General features: G+C 43.2%; 2 protein-coding genes across 2 annotated transcripts in view; both read right to left on the minus strand.

Annotated features, from left to right (window-relative positions):
* Positions 1–10,617, minus strand: LOC148035883 (uncharacterized). The gene has a single exon (XM_087677893.1). The coding sequence runs from the start codon at positions 8,111–8,113 to the stop codon at positions 6,236–6,238; it is 1,878 nt and encodes a 625-aa protein (XP_087534019.1). The 5' UTR covers positions 8,114–10,617; the 3' UTR covers positions 1–6,235.
* LOC148035882 (4-hydroxy-tetrahydrodipicolinate synthase, chloroplastic-like) overlaps positions 1–19,916 on the minus strand; it is a 65,208-nt gene that overhangs the window by 1,199 nt on the left and 44,093 nt on the right. The gene's annotated exons all lie outside the window — the stretch shown is intronic.

Consider the following 19,916-nt stretch of genomic DNA (forward strand, 5'->3'; position numbering starts at 1 on the left):
AATTCAAAAGCCATTAGACATATGACTCCATGAGCACACAAGATGTATCCTACCTCCTTTGAGTTGCTTGCCTAAGAAGCCCAAATATAGCAGCAATATATGACTTAGCTTAGAAGCCAACTTGACCCTCAAAACTCTGCAAAAACTGGCTGTTTCAAACCCATCAAAGTATGCTTTTAACATTATGGTGTAGAACCCTCCATTTTGGCCTCTTCTCATCACAAAGCAGTAAATAGGAACAGGAAACACATGCAGGGAAAGGAAGGGAGAAATCACCACATACACATTGGCATGTGCATATTACAGCTGGAAAAGAATCTGCATGCTTGCATGGGTGTGTCTGTTCAGTTTGGTGATTCCAAGGGAATCAAGATCCAAATAGAAGAGTCAAGTGCAGTAAACACCAAGTATTACAGCTAGATAACATAAAATTTGAAAGACAGCTTGCAAACAATGTGCATGGTATTTTCAGTTACAAATAAGATATTCACCAATGAGATGATCTTCAGCTGCAACAACTGCAGCAATATCATGATGAGAATCAAGGTCCTCATTTGAATCTATCTCAATGGTATTAACTGTATAAAGATTTCATCTTTAAATGTGGGAAAACTTGCTTGGCTTAGAAGATGAGTTGTTACAGCAAGATATTGGAGCTGTGGTGTAGGTCCAAGGACACGTACCAGTCACCACCTGGCCCAAACTTTCCTTGCTTACTTCTATACTAATTCTGCAACATCTGGCATCTATTAACATATGCATCACTCTTGCTCACATACCTGAAACACATGCTGCAGCTCAAAAGCCAACTTATGCACTTATGACTGATAGTTGTCCCACCTATCTTGGCAAGAAGCCCTCACCTTCTAGGACATCTTTCACAAAAGGTCCAACTCACTCACCAATTTGTCAAGGTCCTCATATGCCTTACCTATGAAAGATTTCAAACTGATCCACAATCCATAACACAAAAACATTTGGCTTCACAAAGGTAATGATATGCTCTGCCTCCTTTCGAAGAGATGCTGGCAGTAGTATAGTCTTGCTTGCCAAACCCAGCACTGACTCATGGGGGATATAAAGAACCTAGTCCAATGGACGTTGTTCTTTGCAATGGCCATTTTCTTTGTCCATGCCCATGTCATGTTTGGGCTGCACAGTTTGCATAATTGCCTAAGCGTACACTGACTTAGTCATGCCATTTCCAGCCAGCTGTTGGGTTTTACTCACATCTATGCTCACACAGGAGTGTTAGTGATCCGCACATAGGACACTGGGGCACTTTTTACTCTCCATAAGAGAGCTTTTTTCCCCCAGTCACTTTTATTTTCATCTATGTATTTACATTACACATTTTGGTCACTTACCGCACAATACACATTTGTGTGTGAACGCAGTTTAAGTCACTTTCACAACCCTAAAGTCCAAGGGTTGTACTTTGTACTTAGTACTACAAATTATATTAGGCAAACTGTCGTGCTGTCACCATTCCCTCTCTCTATCAATCGTGTTAACTTCTTTCTGCTTCATTGATGTACTTCAATCTTCCATTTGATATCACAGCAGTTCAACTAGAGCTCTCTCTACTCTCTTCACTCTCAGCTCAGCCCACGTGCTGCTCCTACCTGTGGTGACCTATGTTTCTGATGCACCTTCACTGTTCTCCTGGACCTCTGCAACCTATCGCAGCTGTTCAAAACAATCCAGAAAACCCTAATTTTACAAGCGTAGTCCAAAAAACCCTAATTTTACAGGCGCAGTCCCAAAAACCCTAATTTTGCAGGCGCAATCCAGAACTGCCACATCAGCACCTGCACAGTCCAAAACTGCTCCAGATCTGTTCCAGCATGCCACGTCAGCAACCGCGCAGCTCAGAACAGGTTCTGCTTGCTCTTGAGTGGCCACGTCAGCATATTCTCAAATCTGCGCAGCTGCTACAAGTATATTTTATTATTTTAATTAGAATTTCAAAGCCAAAGCAAAGGGCTTTTGCAAGAACACATCAATATTTGCTTCAGCAAGTGCTTCAGTGCACGAATTGAAGAAATCTGTAGATATTTGAGTCAGAAAATTTGGGGTTTTTGTATTTATGGCAGACATTGGCACATTTAATGTGTTTTTAATCTGAAATGGACTAAAACTTCACACATTGGACAGTCGAACTTTGTGGGGCTTTGTGTTTTTAGTGCTGTTGAGCACTCTTATTGGATTGGACAGCGTATTATTTGCTGAAATCTGGAAAGTTTCAGCACATTAAGGCAGTATTGGTTAAGTGTGAGACAATTTGGTGGTTCTTGTGACTAAATTTGGTCGATTACAGCTTGACGTTTGCTGTAATTTCTGGGAATTTGAAGATTTCCAGGTCAGCAACTTTTACAATTGCTCTTTTTGCATTTGATTAAGTGACATTTATCATGGCAACTTATGGATAGAATGATGTCTTCACTTATGTTTCGAAAGAGGATAGATTGGATGGCAACAACTATTCTTTGTCGTCCTTTATGATGAAAAATGTCCTTGTTGCAAAAGGTCTTTGGGATTATGTCAATGGAAAAGAAGTATGTCCCGGTGATTTGGCTCCTACAAACCCTCCACAAGCAGGAGATAGTGGACAAAGGCAAGAGGGTGCAACAACAACCTCTCAACAAGCCGCAGGACGTGGACAAAGGCAAGAAGTTGCCACACAACCACCACCCCAAAGAACACCTACTTAGAGGGCTTGGGACACTAGGGATGCCCAAGCGTTTCCACTTATTTCATTGGCAGTTCAGCGATGGATAATCCCGCATATTCATTGTACAACTACTTCACCAGTAGCATGGCTTACACTTGAGCATATGTTTGCTGGTAAGAATGAAGCACACATTTCTTTTTTGAAGGAGCTTGAAAATGTGAAGATGGAAAAAGGTGATGCTATGCAAGATCACCTGAATAAAATTCAAGACTTGCGCCAGCAATTGATCAATGTAGATGGATATTATTCTAATGCTCAGACGATTTCTACTACTTTGAACTCTTTGCCACCATCTTATTTGGCCTTCCGCGCTGCATTGAATCTTACAATGTGGGTTTCTCCACAATCACTTACTTTTCTTCAATTGGTTAGCTTATTGTTAAAAGAAGAGCAGACAAAGAAGAATAGTGGTGCGAATGTAGTAGCTTCTTAATAAGCTTTTGTGGCAAAGCAAAAAGGTAAGGACAATCAGCCCAAGAATGCTCCACAAAGTTTTGAAAGTTTTGAAACTTCACAAAACAATTCGAAGCAGGGGGCACACAAGCTAAGAAGGACAAGTACCATCATTGTAAAAAGCCAAGTCATTATATCATAGAATGCAAGAAATGCATTGCCAAGGAGAAAAAGAAGTCTGGGATATCAATTTCAGATACACCTTCTACTTCTACTGCCATAGAGTCCGTGTCTTTTATCATTAACCCTAACTATTGTTTTTATACTTGCAATTATGATTCTTCTTGGACAGATAGAGCATTCAGCTCTACCGAGGATGTTAGTACTTGGGCTTTTGATAATGGTGCTTCTAAGCACATTACATCCTGCAGGGATTTGTTCACTTCTGTTGTTGCAACTCCTATTGGCAAATTAATACAATGTACCAACAATGCATCTTATCTTGTTAGAGGCGTTGGAGAGATTGTTTTGAAAGCGATTGATAGCTCTACTCTCCATTTGCATGATGCTTTTGTGGTGGCAGTTGATGCACAGTGGAAGTTCAATGTTGGGCAATGGCGATAGCAGAGAAAAAGAGTGTGTGTGTGTGTGAGAGTGAGCAGTAGAAGTAGATTGTGATGCATGATGTGTGGATACAAAAAGATGTACCACTCTTTAGGTTTTTTGATAGTTATATCTGAAGGACTAAAATACAAGTGCAAGGGTATGTTCACACCCAAGCATGTATAAAAGGCATGATGGCCCTTTATTCCCAACAACCTCCCACCTAAAGACAGCATGCCTGAAGATCAAGAAAAGAATCAACTAAGTCTAAGTATATACAAAGCTGCAATACATATACTATCCAACTCCCATCATCTGTCAGCAATGAGCAAACCGCTCTATTGGAAGTCCCTTCGTGAGAAGATCTTCAAGATTATCATATGTATAAACCTTGACAAGCTCAATGCTTTTGCTGTCAAGTACATCCCTCATAAAGTGATACTTCACCTGTATGTGCTTCATCTTTGCATGAAAGACAGGATTCTGTGCGAGCATGATAGCACTCTGACTATCACAGTGGAGAACAGGAGTCGGGTTTCACATGTGGAGATAATGGTACACCAATTGCTTTCCCCCACTCCATATTAAAACCCTACAAAATCTTGGATACATACTCCTGCTCTAACCGATGAAGAATACCTTTTGATCTGTCTCTGAGTATACGCATGCCAAGGATATGATTGGCTTCACCAAGATCCTTCATATCAAAGCTACTATGTAGATTCTGCTTCAATGTGTCTAATGCGTGAACATCCCTACCACCAATCAGCATGTCATCCACATACAAAATCAATATAATAAGGTTGCCATTTGCCGCCTTCTTGGTATACAAGCAGTGATCCACTTGGCTTCTTTGAAAACCTTGACATTACATGAATGTATCAAACTTATGATACCATTTACGCAATGCCTGTTTCAACCCATACAAGCTTTTGTTAAGTTTACATACCATCTTTTCTTGCCCCTTAGCCACATAACCTTCTAGCTGTTGCATATATATATCCTTATGCAGATCACCATGTAAGAAAGTAGTCTTTACATCCGTTTGTATGAGTTTCATATCCTCACGTGCAACCAAGCCCAATATAGTTTGTAAAGTAGTCATTTTGACTAGAGAAAAAAAGATCTCATCAAAGTCAATCCAATGTTCCTACTTGTACCCTTTGGCAACAAGTCGTGCTTTGTACTTTAGTGAGGAACCAGAGGTGACCTTCATTTTGTAAACCCATTTGCATGGTAGGATTTTTTACCCCTTAAGTAAATGCACCAAACCCCAAGTATCATTTTTCTTTAGAGATTCCATCTCTGACAATATAGCTTTCTGCCATTTCTTGCTATCCTTTCTATCCATTGCTTCCTTGAAGCATGATGGTTCACCACAATCTATCAACATGATATAATCAACAACATAATTCGCGCCAAGAACAAACCTACCTGGCTGTTTGATATTTTTGGTTGACCTATGGACCCAATGATCAGTGTTTGCTAGCTCTTCAACCTGCAAATCTTCATGAACAGCTTGCTGTTCCAAAGGTTCAGCATACTGTACTTACTGTTCAGGTTGTTCCAAAGGCAAATTTACTTGCTGAAACTATAGTATATCATGGGAAACTTCTTGCTGATCTATTTCACCATTATTCCCTGCATTTAAAGGGTCATTTACAGCAGGTATTTGCTGCTGTACAACGGGCACTCTTTGTTGTCCTACAAGTTTTTCTTCTCTAAACACAACCCTTTTCACTTCTTTTGTCTTTTCAGTCTGTTTATGCATGCGATCATTCCAAAAGATTACATCATTGCTGCATACAATTTTCCTTTTTTCGGGATCCCATAACTTACACCCCATTTCTCCCTCATCACCATATCTTAGGAAAGTGCATTTACAGGACTTTGACTCCAATTTGCTGCAATGTTCCTTACGTATGTGCATGAATGTCTCACAGCTAAACACTCTCAAGTGTGTATACAAAGGTGGCTTGCCCGACCACACTTCTTGAGAACCTCTCCTCCCCAAAGACCTATTTGGTGACCAATTTATCAAGTGTACGGATGTCATAACAGCATAGTTACCAGAAACGGGGAATGGGAACAGGAACGAGACCCCCTGGAACGGGGAGAACACCCAAAATTAGGGAACGGGAACGGAGGGAACAACATATATATATATATATATATATATATATAGAGAGAGAGAGAGAGAGAGAGAGAGAGAGAGAGAGCGAGAGAGAGAGAGAATCAACATTTAAGTCTTAGAATCTAGAGAGATATCATATCAACCATAATTCGTGAAATTAGAGACATAGTTTCAACAATAATAAAGATTCAAAACATTGTAATCATAAATGGATTGTCGTATTCATGATTCAACATTGTGATCAACAATGTTGCATAGGTCCAACAAGTGTGCATTGCAAAGACGCAAAATATACACTAAACTTTAAAGTCTAAAGATCCACGTTACTAGAGTCCCAATTTCCAAGTCAATACTCTAAAGTTTCAAAATGCTTAAGCACTCTGATTCATGGAAGATGGCTCCACTGTGTCTGAATGCTCATCCTGTTGAACAACATCCTCGCCATCACCATCACCATCATCATCATCATCGTCGTCGTCATCATCGTCATCTTTTTTCCAACGTATAAAAGAATCAGCCTTTGCAAGCGATATACGAGCTAGCAAGCGAAGATTGGAGCTCACATAAACTAGGTCATTTGTCTTCATTGTACCAAGATGATTTCTCTTCTTTGAGTGAATGTGATTGAATGAGATCCATAGTTGCTCTAAACAAAAAGAGCTAATTGTTTGGCTAAGAATACGAATAGCCAAACTCTGCAACTCTAGAGTTTCTGCCCCGTAGTTCTCCCACCATAAAGCAGCCCCAATATTTGTCCTGTCCTCTAGTGCATCCTCTGTACCAAACATCCCTAATGTTTGCCGGTACACAGAGAGCTGATTTTTAATTTTGTGTTGCATTTCATGGCTAGGATAAAGCCTGGCAAGCAATGTGTTCCAAGCCTTGACCACATCAAGGTCTCTTTCTTGCATCTTTCCTTGAAACTCAGGATCAAGCACATATGCTGCAGCATACATAGGAGAGTCATACTCATTCCATCTGCTGATGCATAACTCCTTGATCTGCTCATACCTGTCTGCATTTGGTTCCAAACTCTCCAACCTCTCAATCATGCGATCCATACCTTCATAGATCTTTCCAATGCATGGATCCATGCCATCTACAAGCCTCAACATGTGCATAATAGGATCAACCATTTGGTTGGTGCGATTCACCTCATCCCAAAAATCTCTATCAGAGACATATGCATTGCATAACACACCAGTAGCAGTAGCAGCCCCAGTCCAATTTTCATACTCATCACTAGCAAATAGCTCCTTAATTGCACCTTTGCAATAGTGAAATCGATCAAGCATAAGAAAGTTATATGCAAATCGTGTATCCGAGTATTTGAGAAGTTCTTTGTCACTTCTCTTGCGAAACTCAGCATGCAAGTACTGATGATTACATATAAATGTGATAAACTTGTTGCCTTTTGCAACAAGAGATGCAATCCATGGCAAGTCCTCAATATCCTTCACCAAGTTATTCAAGCAATGCGCCATGTATGGACTAAAGGTGATATGTGGATAAATTACCATTAAAATGCTTTCTATTGCCCTGTTTGTAAGTTCACCATCTGCCACAAACTGCACTACATTTTTTGCCCCAACAGCCTGCACTGCCTTGCACCACTCGGATGCCAATACATTTGCACTCTTTCCAGTCTCTGAAGCATCATGACTACCAATAAAGCATACATCTCCACTAGAATATGCGACAACGCCATGTATGGACCTATGGTGTGTGTCACTCCATCCATCTGCTATCAATGTCACTCCATTTCTTGCCCATTGATTGAGAATATTTGTTGTTGCAATCTCTATGGCTGCTTTCTCCTTCTGAAGCAATGTAGTCCTGATAGTTTCTGATGAAGGGGGCTTATATGTGGGTCCATACTCTCCAATCTTTGTCACCATATTTAAAAAATAGGGTGATCTGGCTGATTTGAATGCAATATGGTCATGGTAAAAAAAGTGTGCCACTGCTGCATCTATTTCCTCTTTTTTCTTTGGTTCCCATGAAGTGTGCAATGAACTCTGTCTAATGCCATGACCTGCTGCCATTGATGGCCCACAAGAAGACTGCATAGCCACTAATCCTAGTGGTCTTCTACATGAAGCACCATGCCCTCCTGGCCTTGGAGTCCATGTTGCTGGATCCACTGCTATATTTGGAGTCCTTCTTGCATGTGAATTCCTCATAGAAGTGGCTATGCGGTCAAGTAACTCCTGCCTTTTCTCAATTGATACATTGGTGCAAAAATGCATCTCTTTCCCCTCCTCGTGTAGAAGATGGGCTCTCACTTTATCAACCCCACTAGTGCGAGCATAAGACCAAAGTTTACATTTCCAAGGGCGAGCCCCTCCACCTCTCAATGGCACCCCTGCATCTACCTCATCCCACCATGACCAAGTAGTGCTTCGACTTCATCCAGTTGTTAATGAAGTACCTGCTGAGGATGACGAAGATCCCATAGATGTCAATGCTGCCATCTATATGAAAGTGACAAATAATCAGTAAAGTTCAATAAATTTGCAGCCAAAATTTCAACATGCATGTGTTAAATGTTTGCTAAAAATGCCAGAACTTTGGTGCTACTTCAGCCTGCATTCCGTTAACTGAAAATGCCACAAATTTGGGGCATTCTAGCCTGCATTCCCTTGCTGAAAATGCCCCAAAATTTGGCTATTTTCAGCTCCCAAATTTGCGGCATTCCAACCTGCATTCCCTTGCTGAAAATGCCCCAAAATTTGGCGCATTTTCAGCTCCCAAATTTGGAGCAATGACTGATTTAAAATGCCCCAAATTTGGGGACATTGCAGCCAAATTTAAGTCCCAAATTCCAATCCTTGAGAAAGGCCCGAATTTTGGGGCAACTACCAACAGCTGAAGTCTCATCCAAAATGCCCCAAATTTGGGGGAAAATCGAGATAATGATCCTCGAGACCTCACCTGATCGCGGGCAAGAGTCACTCCAGGTAAGAGAGGCGGGCCAAGCAGGCGAGAGAGGTAGGCGGGTCCCGAGAGTAAGTGGGAGTAGGCAATGGCGGCAAGCGGGGCAGGCAAGAGCAGGCGGGAGCAGCGGGAGAGACGGAAGCAGGCGGGACAATCGGCGGGAGTAGGCGGGAGCAGCGCGAGCAAGGGACAGTTGGCAGGAGCAACGGGCGGGACAGTCCTGAGGGACAGTCGGCGGGAGCAACGCCGAATGGGCAGGAGCACCAGCGCAACAGGCGAGACAGTCGGCAGGAGCGCAGTCGGCGGGAAATGGGCAAGGGAGTCGACGAGAGCGCAACGAGCAATGGGCGGGAAACAGACCCGCTGAAATTAAAGTTTTTTTTAAAAAAATGTCTTGTGCTAGAGCGGCCGTTCCCTGGAATGGACAAGGAACTGCCCGGAACGAGTGGGAACGGGCTGGAATGTTCCGCCAGTGTTTCCTAGGCTCAAAACTCTTGAAACGCGTTAATCCATTCCTATGTGCCGGAACGGGCGTTCCTTGTCTCTATGCATAACAACCTTTGCCTAAAAACCATGAAAGACATCATAGCACTACTTCTACCATATTGCAAAGTTGTGTGCACCTTCAAGCTTCTTAATGTGCAAAAGATTGCTACTATCACTGCTGCTAGCCATGATTTACAGATCAAAGGTGACTCAAATGTCAACAAATGTGAGCCCAAAAGTCACACAAATGACCGAGGTATAAAGTAAGTACCAATCAGCAATGAAAAATCAAGTAATTGCAAAAAATTTCAGATCTGTAAATTAATTTTCAGAGGTACAAAATGGATGCTACAGCACACCACAAGCAATTGCAACCGTATCACTAACTAATACATCAATTACATGAGAAAGCCCCAAATTTTAGTTGCAATTTCTGCTCCAAATGCATCCACAGGCACCAATTCGACTGTCACGGTCAAAAGCCCCAAATTTTCAATGCTCAAAATGCTCAAATGACATCAAACATAACTCCTGAATGGGTTATGCAAGCCAATTTTGCCAAAATTTCACAAATTTTCCAAAAGCCCCAATTTTTTCTAGGGTCCTATGTGCTCAATTTGCATAGAAAATACATTGCAAGTACATATCAAGACCAGATTTGACCCAAATTTTGCAAAAGCCCCAAATTGTACGAGGTCCTATGTGTCAAAATTTCAAGAATTGCACCTATCCCACTGCAATTTCTGCACATGCGAGAAAAGCCCCAATTTTTGAGACCCGAGAGTGTTCAAGAATGCACAAATTTTACTTTGACAAGTAAAATCTCCGCATATACCAAAATTCCAAAGTTCCAAGATTGAAAGCATGCCCAATCTCTTGGATTCGTTGAACTGTGCTTGTGCCCGTAAAGGCCTGCAAATTTCAAACAAAGGATAAACCTTTGATTTTTCTAAAATGATTTCCTTACAAAAAAAAAACAAAGAAGGGGCATGATGAGCGATGGGTGATTGCCCATTCCCACCGAATCTTGCGCCCTCATTGACCTGCCTTGCCACATGCGTGTCGACGGCCTATCCCGCGCTGACCTTGAGCAACCTACTTGCATTGCTCACGTTGGCCTTTCTATCGATGACCTACCGATAGAGCTACCGCCTGGATGCCTATTGCGCTGCACCCTGTCGAGGACCTATCTGCTTCGTATTGACCTATCCACCCTATCGAGGCCTTGTTGAGAACCTATTTGCCTCGCGTTGACCTATCCACCCTATTGAGAGCCTGTCAGCTGCAGCACGCTTGGCAAGGACTGATGACCTACAACCTTCAGCTCCGATACCAATTTGTGGTGGCTGTTGATGCGCAGTGGAGGTTCAACGTTGGGCAATGGCGATGGCGGAGAGAGAGAGAGAGAGAGAGAGAGAGAGAGAGAGAGAGAGAGAGAGAGAGAGAGAGAGAGTGTGTGTGTGTGTTAGAGTAAGCAGCAAAAGTAAAGTGTGATGCACAATGTGTAGGTATGAAAAGATGTACCACTCTTGGTTTTTTTATAGTTATATGTAAAGGACTAAAGCACAAGTGCAAGGGTGTATTCACACCCGAACACATACAAGAGGAACAGTGGCCCTATCCAAAAGCTTTATATATACCAAGGATAAAGAAGAATTTGTTGTCCGTTTCTTCTTTAGTAAAGGTTGTTGTCTATTTCTTTTGATGATACAGCTAGAGCTCTATTAAATGAACAAAATGTTCGGCTAGCTGCTCCATTAAATAATGCAAAAATTCAGCCTATGGCTGCTCACAATATTCAGCAAGATGTTGAACAACAGATTCAACAAGAGCATGTAAATAATCAAAAAGCCAGGCACATCCCTGGATGATATTTGCAAACTATGCAAGATAGTCATTTGAATGCTCCTCTTACTGATTGTACTCGAAGACAAATACACCTACATAATTATGCTAATGCTATGGAGTTTGTTATGGCAGTGAACACACATGATGATGATGAGCTTGATTCTTTTGAGGATGCACAATAGTGTACATTGGATGGTAGCAATGCAAGCTGAATATGATTCTATCATGAAGAATCAAACATGGGATTTAGTTGCATTATCTATTGGGAAGAAAGCCATTGGTACTAAATGGGTTTATAAGTTGAAACAAAAAGCGAATGGATCCATTGATAAGTATAAAGCTAGGCTTGTAGCAAAAGGCTATGCGCAAAAGAAAGGCATTGATTATGAGGAGACATTTGCTCCTACATCCCATATAGCCACTATCAGGTATATGGTTGCATTGGCTACCCATTATGATTGGATTGTGCATCAGCTTGACATTAAATTTGCATTTTTGTATGGGGTGTAAAGAAAAATACCCTAACACAGAAGCATAAACAGAAACCGTACGACAAAGCACAGACTGATAAAAAGAACACAGTTAGGGTTAGGGTTAGGGTTAGGGTTAGAGTAACTCAGAGACAATGAACACAATGAATAAATGAAATGATATGACTACTAGTAACAGGATCCTCATACAGCAAACACACTATGCAATGAATGAATATTGAACCTCGAACTCCTGTATCTCTAGGATCACGGTAGGGATAATGAGCTGGAGAGTGTGTCGTATTCGGAACGGATCCCGAATCACAGCAAGGCAACCTCCGGATGTCGAACACCAGTAAACGCAGCAGTAAGAAGCTGGATCTGATGCAAACAATAGGGAGGAGAGAGAAAGACTAAAAACGGAGCCTGCAGGAGAGAGAAAGACTGAAAACGGAGCCTGCAGGAGAAAGAAAGACTGAAAACGCAAGCAAGACAACTTGTAGGAGAGAAAAAGACTGCAGCGACTGCAGAAAGGAGAGAGAAAACTGTCAGGGCGGCAGCTAGAGCCTGCAAATGCAGCAGTTTGCTGGCGTGGCACACTGTATGACAGCAGTGCAGATGAACAACAGTCAGTCGCCAGGCAGAAATAGTAGCAATCAACGTGTGGAGGGCTGGAAACAGACGCCAAACTATAGGGAACAGTAATGGACAGCAAGGGTTGAGATGTCCTCCGTGACCAGGGTGTGGACAGCAAGCTGGTAACACCTGAAACCTACAAAAACGAGATTGTGAAAGAGTGAAGGGTTGGCTGCCAATTTATAGAAAATTAGGGTTCTACATCCTCTTCCACTTAACTTTCTCAATCCGCTCCCCGTTTTAGGGTTTTGGCTAAAATAAGCATGTTTTGGGGCTGTTTAAGTGGCTAAGTGCATTTCTTAGCACAACACCCCCTCTCAAGCCCAAAATAGGGCGAGAAAGTTAGGCCAACCTAAATTTTGATTTACCCTAAGGTGTCCCATCCCAAAGCAGTCAGGGCATCGGCCAAAAGGTGCACATCGGCTGCCCAGTGGCCTACCAAGACTACAAAGGTGATGGATATCTTACCAAGGGAGCCCAAGTAATCACCCCAGAGAGGTCACGGCATCAGACCAAGGGTACACGTCGGCTACCCGAGGGCCTACCAAGGCCTACAAAGGCGGATGGAATCAACAATGGACTTGTTTGTTTTGTTTTCTTTTTTCTTTGAAAAGTGTTTTGAAAATACATAAGTAATATAAGGACAACGGCCGATTAAGTAACAGATAGAAAAAGATAAAGAGAGTTTTAAACCCAAGTTATTCACAAAACTAGCAAGCCAATCCCTCGCACTGACGAGGATAAGTGCCTAAGGATGATAAAAGTGAGTGTATGTGCCAATCATGTGTTGAATATGTGAGAGGCAAAAAAAAATAGTGGGCTTAGTAAGACAAGCAAAGCAAGCAAGGGTAGGGAAACTGCCTTTAGGAAAACTGCCATGTGTTATGCTATGAATATGGTGGATCCTAGAATCGACCACTCCAAAAGACCGAAAAGGGATAAATACGCACAGATACATGTTGACATGAACAGAATGCCAATGCATGGGGTAATGCAAAGGGAGATGGAAGATGCCATACTCATGCAATATGCTATGCAACGGTGCCACTGGGATAGTGCCCTCGCAGGGAAAGTGTTCACTTATCCAAGTGCCCTTTTACAATCAGGTCATCCTGATAGTGCGGATGAAGTTATAAATGCCCATAATACAATACAAAAGAATAAGTGAATGTAATGTCTAAAAAACTATAAACATCATCATTGTCACGATCAAGAGTAGGAGCCGCCCCCTCTCAAACTGGAAGGGAAAGCAAGAGAGAAGCACCCTCTTCCTGTCAAGCTAAAGAAGTAGGGGAGGGTGTACCCAAGCCGATCCTGGGTAGCGGGTACTGAAGAACCGGCCGGTTGACCGCTTTGGTCAAGATATCTGATGAAAGCACAAACTCTAGGCGAATAGTGCCTATCTCAACCTGCTCTCTGAAAAAGTGAAAGTGGACTCCCACATGCCGTGTCCGTGGTGTGATGATCATATTGCCCGCAAGGGCAATGGCACTATGGTTGTCGCAGTAGACAGCTGTAGGAGAGTCACATGGAAAATGAAGCGCTGCCAGTAAACTCCTCAGATAGATGGCCTTGGTGGTGCCATCGAAGAGAGCCCGGTAATCAACCTCAGCCATTGAAGCCGCCACCGTCTCTTGCTTATGGCTGGACCAAGAAATGGGAGCCGTGTCCAAGGTAAAGAGGTAGCCGCCATGGAAACGCCGGGTATCAGAATCTCCTGCCCAATCAGTATCAGTGTACCCCTGCAAACATAAACCCGAACCATATGTCAAGCCATAAGAAAAAGTACACCGCAAATAATGCAACACACGAAGACATGCAATCCAATGTGACATCCTAGGTGCTGTGAAATACTGACTAAGTATGCTAACTAAGTAAGCTAAATCTGGCCTAGTGTGAATTAACCAAAGAAGTTTTCCTACAACAGAACGATAGATGTATGCATTGAAGGGTTGTCCTAGGGTATCCTTCGACAAGTGGACAGTAGGATCAATAGATGTGGCCACTGACCGTGTCTGATCCGAAATGTATTGTTCCACAAGCTGAAGTGCGTACTGTGACACAAAAATACATCCTCCAAAACGAACTATCTCCATCCCCAAAAAATAAGACAACAAACCAAGGTCTGTCATTTCAAATGTAGCTTTAAGCTTAGCCTTAATTTCCGCTATGGCAGCAGAATCTGAACCTGTGATGAGTAAGTCATTAACATATAGCAGGATATAGCTAACCCCCTCTGGAGTGGATCGAACATATAAGTTCAGGTCATAAGGGGTAGAATGGTATCCATGAGTCTGTAAGAACTCATCCATTCTATGTAACCAAGACTGCGGCGCTTGCTTCGGTCCATAAAGAGCTTTCTGCAAGCAGAATACCGTATCTCTAAGGTTCCCTAAGAAAAGCCCAGTGGCTGCTTCACATAAACTTCCTCCTCCAAGTATCCGTTCAGGAAGGCACTCTTGACATTCATCTGATGTATCGGCCAGCCGTGGTGAGCGGCGAGCGCGAGTAGCAACCGAAAGGAAGTCAACCGTACAGTAGGAGCAAAGGTCTCTTCATAATCAATGCCGTGCTTCTGTCGAAACCCTTGCACTACAAGGCGAGCCTTGTAATTATCTAAAGTCCCATCAGCTTTTAGCTTTGTCCGAAAAATCCACTTTTTCCCAATGACTTTCTTGTGGCTCGGACAATCCACCAATGTCCTAGTCTCATTTTGGTCAATACTCTCTAGCTCCCAATCCATGGCCTCTCGCCATTGAGGATGCTAAAGAGCCTCTTACTAGGTATTTGGCTCAGAGTGTGCTATGTAATCAGCTGTAAACATCAATGCAAATGATGCCTGAGAAGCAAGCCAGGCAAATCTTCTAGGTCCCTCGGGAGTGAAATCCAGTGGTAGGATCCCCGAATCCCGCATGGTCTGCTAGTACCAGCGAGGTAACGGGTCTCACGAAGGGGGACCTAGGAGGTGAAGAAACTGCGGGAATGTCAGGAGCAGGAAGTAGACCAAGCTCAATAGGCACGATCTTTGATGATGTGGAAGAAGGAAGCAGATCGGAATCCGATGCAGAAGACTGCACAATATCCCTCTCGTCAAAGATGACATCCCGCCTAACGATCACCTTGTTTGTCCGAGGATTGAATAAACGATAGGCTTTTGCTTCAGAAGAATATCCCACAAAAATAAGAAGATCAGCTCGAGGAGTAAGCTTTCCTATCTTGTCATCAGGCGTGTGTGTACGCACAACACCCGAAGACTCTGAAATGGGAAGTAATAGGTCGAGAGCCAAAAAATGCCTCATACGGGGTCTTCTGAGGAAGAGCAGCAGTCGGGCACCGGTTGAGGATGTACACCGAAGTGTTAACAGCCTCGACCCAAAGGCGCTCAGGAAACTCTGCTGCGAACAACATAGAGCGTGCCATTTCCATGGCTGTGCGGTTCCTACGCTCTACGACTCCATTCTGAGAGGGGGAGTTGGTAGAGGTAAGCTGGCGAGAAATGCCATGCTTTTGTAGAAACTCAAAAAACTCTTGGGAGATAAACTCACCACCGCTATCACTCCTCATGCACCCAACACGATGACCAGTCTGGTTATGAATCAGCAGCACCCAAGCAGAAAAATATGTGAAAGCATCTGACTTATGCTTGAGGAAGTATACCCATATGTATCGAGAATGATCATCCACTATCAAAAAGAAGTACAGCACACCGTTAAAAGTAGCAGTGGATGTCAGCCCACAAAGATCAACGTGAATCAATCTAAGAGGCTCCTCATCTCTATGTATAGACTGCTAGGGAAATGGGATACGGTATTGCTTCCCAAGCTGACAAGCTTTACAGACATCTCGAGCTAGCTTCAGGCGTAAAAGGCTCTCAACCAGATCACGGCATGACAACTCATAAAGTGAGTCATAACCAAGATGCCTTAAGCGAAAATGCCAAAGACGCTCATTATGCGTAGACTCCCAAGATGTGGCTAAGGCCTGGAAGCTATGAAACACGGAGCCTTCGGCGGTCGGCTCGGTCAGAAAGTGTCATGTGGTATAGGCCATTAGGCTGTGCCTCACCACAAGCAATCACTAAACCACTCAGAGAGTCAAGGACCTCGACTGTGGTCGTTGTAAAGAAAATTGCTCGACCCAACCGGCAAAGCTGCTAAACAGATAACAAGTTCACCCCAAGCTGAGGAACATGATATACATTGTCTAGGGAAGCTAGATCCGGACCCTTGTCAGTGGCAAAACCGACGCAACCTTGAGCCTGAATCTTGACCGAGGAGTTGTTTCCTACACGGACCCGCCAGACTGTAGGGGCTCGGGTACGGGAAATGTCCTCTATAGGAGTCATGTAATGTGTAGCTCCACTGTCCACAATCCAAACTAGAGCTGAAATGCTCGGCTGTGACGAATGGGCCTCTGCAGTAACCTCGTCGAGAGGCAACTCACAGATGTGGACGAAACTCGCATCTGATGTCTCTATGGAGACGATATGGGACTCTACAGACCAATCAAACAAGCCCTCTGGAGTTGAGAACGTTGTCGACTGAGATGACTGTGCGGTGGCAGTGTGAATCTGACCTTTAAACTGTCCCTTGCCATCACCCAGTCTCCCCTGTTGGGGTTTGCCCGACTGAGGGGCGGGGATCTGAGACTTAGGTTTTGGTGTTGTGTCTCATGCCTTTGATCGACACTCCTCATCAAAATGGCCAGCCTTTTGACAATGTTGACAATACCTATTCTTTTTAGGTACATTCTGCCACCTAGGTTTGAGTTGTGACTGGGAGTTTCCTTAAGAATCCCCAAATTGATTTAGCTTTTGAGTTTGATTTTGATTTTGAGTGAAGGTTTGGTTTGATTTGCCCTTTCCATGTTGCCCTTTCTGAGAATGAGCAAGAAGAGCCCCCTCTGAAGAGGAATTCATATAAAACTGATCGAACAACCGTGCGTAATGCAACAGCTGACACTCAAATTCATAGAATGTAGGCATGGTAGGCTTTGAAACTATTCCTTCCACAAAATTGAAGTATTTCTTGGAGAGTTTATTTAGGAACAATGTGACCTGATCGTCAGAGAACTTGGGAGTCCCCGTAGTGGAGAATTCAGCGAGGAAATGCCGATACTCAGCCAACTTGACTTTCAAGTTATCCCGGTCAGTGATTTTGAAAAGCTGAAGCTCATGGTCAAGATTAATACGACGGGTCCTATCTCGAGCCGCATAGCGGTCAGTCATGTGTGCCCATCGCTCTTATGCTAAGTCAAAATGCTGAAGCTGAGAATGAAACTCAGGCAATAAGCCCTGTATCAGCTCGACAATAACGGAGACATTCCTAGCCTTCCATAAGCGGACGACCTCGTATGGAACAAATGCGGGATCGGGTTGGGGTTCCAACCCCTGCACTAGATCCCATAGGTTCTGTGAATCAAGGACATGTCTCATCAAATTCAACCAAGTAGTAAAGTTTGACCCATTAAAATGAGTCTTATCATTAAATGCATTCTTGGCAGAAGATGAGCTAGAACCATGAGGTGTCGGGTGGGTGAAGTAAGATCATGGTGGGAAAGATGGTGGAGGTGAGAGTATCTGATAAGAGTAAGGAGGGGGAAGAGGTGGGTAGGCAGAAGTAGATTGTGAGTGTCCAATGAGTGCCGATTGATGCGGAGGCACTAAAACATGAATGTTTCCATAAGGTGCCGATGTAGGTGGAGGCACTGGGACACAATAGCCTTGTTCAAAGTGAGGCTGGGACACAGCATTATAACCAGAAGGTCCACTAGGCAATGCCATGGAGGCAAACTCTAGAGCCAACTGATCCACACTCATGAGAGACTGAGTGGGATACCCAGGCTGCAATGATCCCGAAAGTGTGTATGAGGTAGATGGAACACCACCCAGCTGAGGGAAGGATGAGGTCCTAAAGGATGTGCCTATGTTTCTATAACCCCCAGGTGTAATGTGCGGTGCGACATGAGGTGTCTCAAATGGAAATATAAATGGTATAAATGAAAGTGATGAAGCAGCGGAAGAATGTGGTGGGATGGGTGGGTTTTGAAAGTGAGGTATATGAGGTGCAAATTTTTTTTGTTCATTTTTATCATTTAAAGATTGAAAATGAAACTATGAAGATGATGATACACCATGTAATAAAGTGAAAGGAACACCAAATTCATTTTGATTATGTGAAGTAGACGAAAAAGAAGGAAGGATAGAATAAGAGTTACTTGGCTTTTTCTTATAATCCCCGCGACGTGTGTTAACATATAAGAATTGATCCTCTAGAGGACCTTTTCCGTAGTCAACAAACTGGACTCTCTCTTCCACATGATCTCTACCAGTATATTGCAAAACAAAAGAGGTAAAAGAAGAAGGCACAAAAGACGAATCAAAAGTACCTTGCACCGGAGAGGATGGAAGAGTCTGAAAAAATGAAATATACTCCGGATCTTGCTCTCTAAGAGGGGGGACCATCCCTGATGGCGGTCTCGACGGCCCTGCAACATCATCAAACTTACACGCAACATCTGAAGAGTGAAATCCATGCATACCTTTATTTAGAAGCTTTTCTTAAAGGACAATCCCGAGCTCCTCAATCTTCTTTTGTCGATAGACTATGATCAGTTTATATTCCTCAAAGGTCAGCTTGCCTATCTTTTTTTCCATGTACTCAGATGTTTCTCCCACCATGTCGGAACTTTGTGGAGGAAGCTGATCGGCCACTCTCGCTCGGTTCTCGACATAGACTGAATCAGTGTTGATGTGTTCGAAGTCATTTAAACCTACAGTTGTTCTTGCTTCTTGTGAAGAGCTTTCAGATCAAAGGCCTACCTTCTCAGAGAGTACCAGGCTCTAATACCACGTAAAGAAAAATAACCTAACATAGAAGCATAAACAAAAACCGTATGACAAAGCACAGACTGATAAAAAGAACACAGTTAGGATTAGGGTTAGAGTAACTCAAAGACAATAAACACCAGCAAACGCAGCAGTGAGAAGCTAGATCTAATGCAAACAACAGTGAGAAGAGAGAGACTAAAAACGAAGCCTACAGAAGAGAGAGACTAAAAACGCAGGCAGGACAGTCTACAAGAGAGAGAAAGACTAAAAACGGAGCCTGCAGGAGAGAGAAAGACTGAAAACGTAAGCAAGACAGCTTGCAAAAGAGAGAGACTAAAAACGGAGAGAGAAAGACTGAAAACGCAAGCACAACAGCCTACAGGAGAGAAAAAGACTGCAGCAACTGCAAACAGGAGAGACAACTCTCAGGGCGGCAGCAGGAGCCTGCAAACGCAGCAGTTTGCTGGCGTGGCAGGTTATACAATAGCAGTGCAGATGAACAACAGTCAATCGCCAGGCAACAACAATAGCAATCACTGTGTGGAGGGCTAGAAACAGGCGCCAGACTATAGGAAACAGTGATGGACAGCAAGTGCTGAGATGTCCTTCGTGACCGGGGTGTGGGCAGCAAGCTGGTAACAACTGAAACCTGCAAAAACAAGATTGTGAAAGAGTGGAGGACTGGCTGTCAATTTATAGAAAATTAGGCTTCTAAATCCTCTCCCACTTAACTTTCTTGATCCGCTCCCCGTTTTAGGATTTTAGCTAAAATAAGCCTAAAATAAGCATGTTTTGGGGCTGTTTAAGTGGCTAAGTGCATTTATTAGCACAACATGGGGAACTTCA

This window comes from Lygodium microphyllum, chromosome 5, assembly GCF_053477565.2.
Source record: "Lygodium microphyllum isolate KBCC chromosome 5, Lygodium_microphyllum_v1.1.10, whole genome shotgun sequence".
Lineage (NCBI taxonomy): Eukaryota > Viridiplantae > Streptophyta > Polypodiopsida > Schizaeales > Lygodiaceae > Lygodium > Lygodium microphyllum.

What these genes read in the sequence shown, in the direction of transcription:
- LOC148035883 (XM_087677893.1), bottom strand. Translation starts at nt 8,113, where the DNA reads ATGCATTTTTGCACCAATGTATCAATTGAGAAAAGGCAGGAGTTACTT.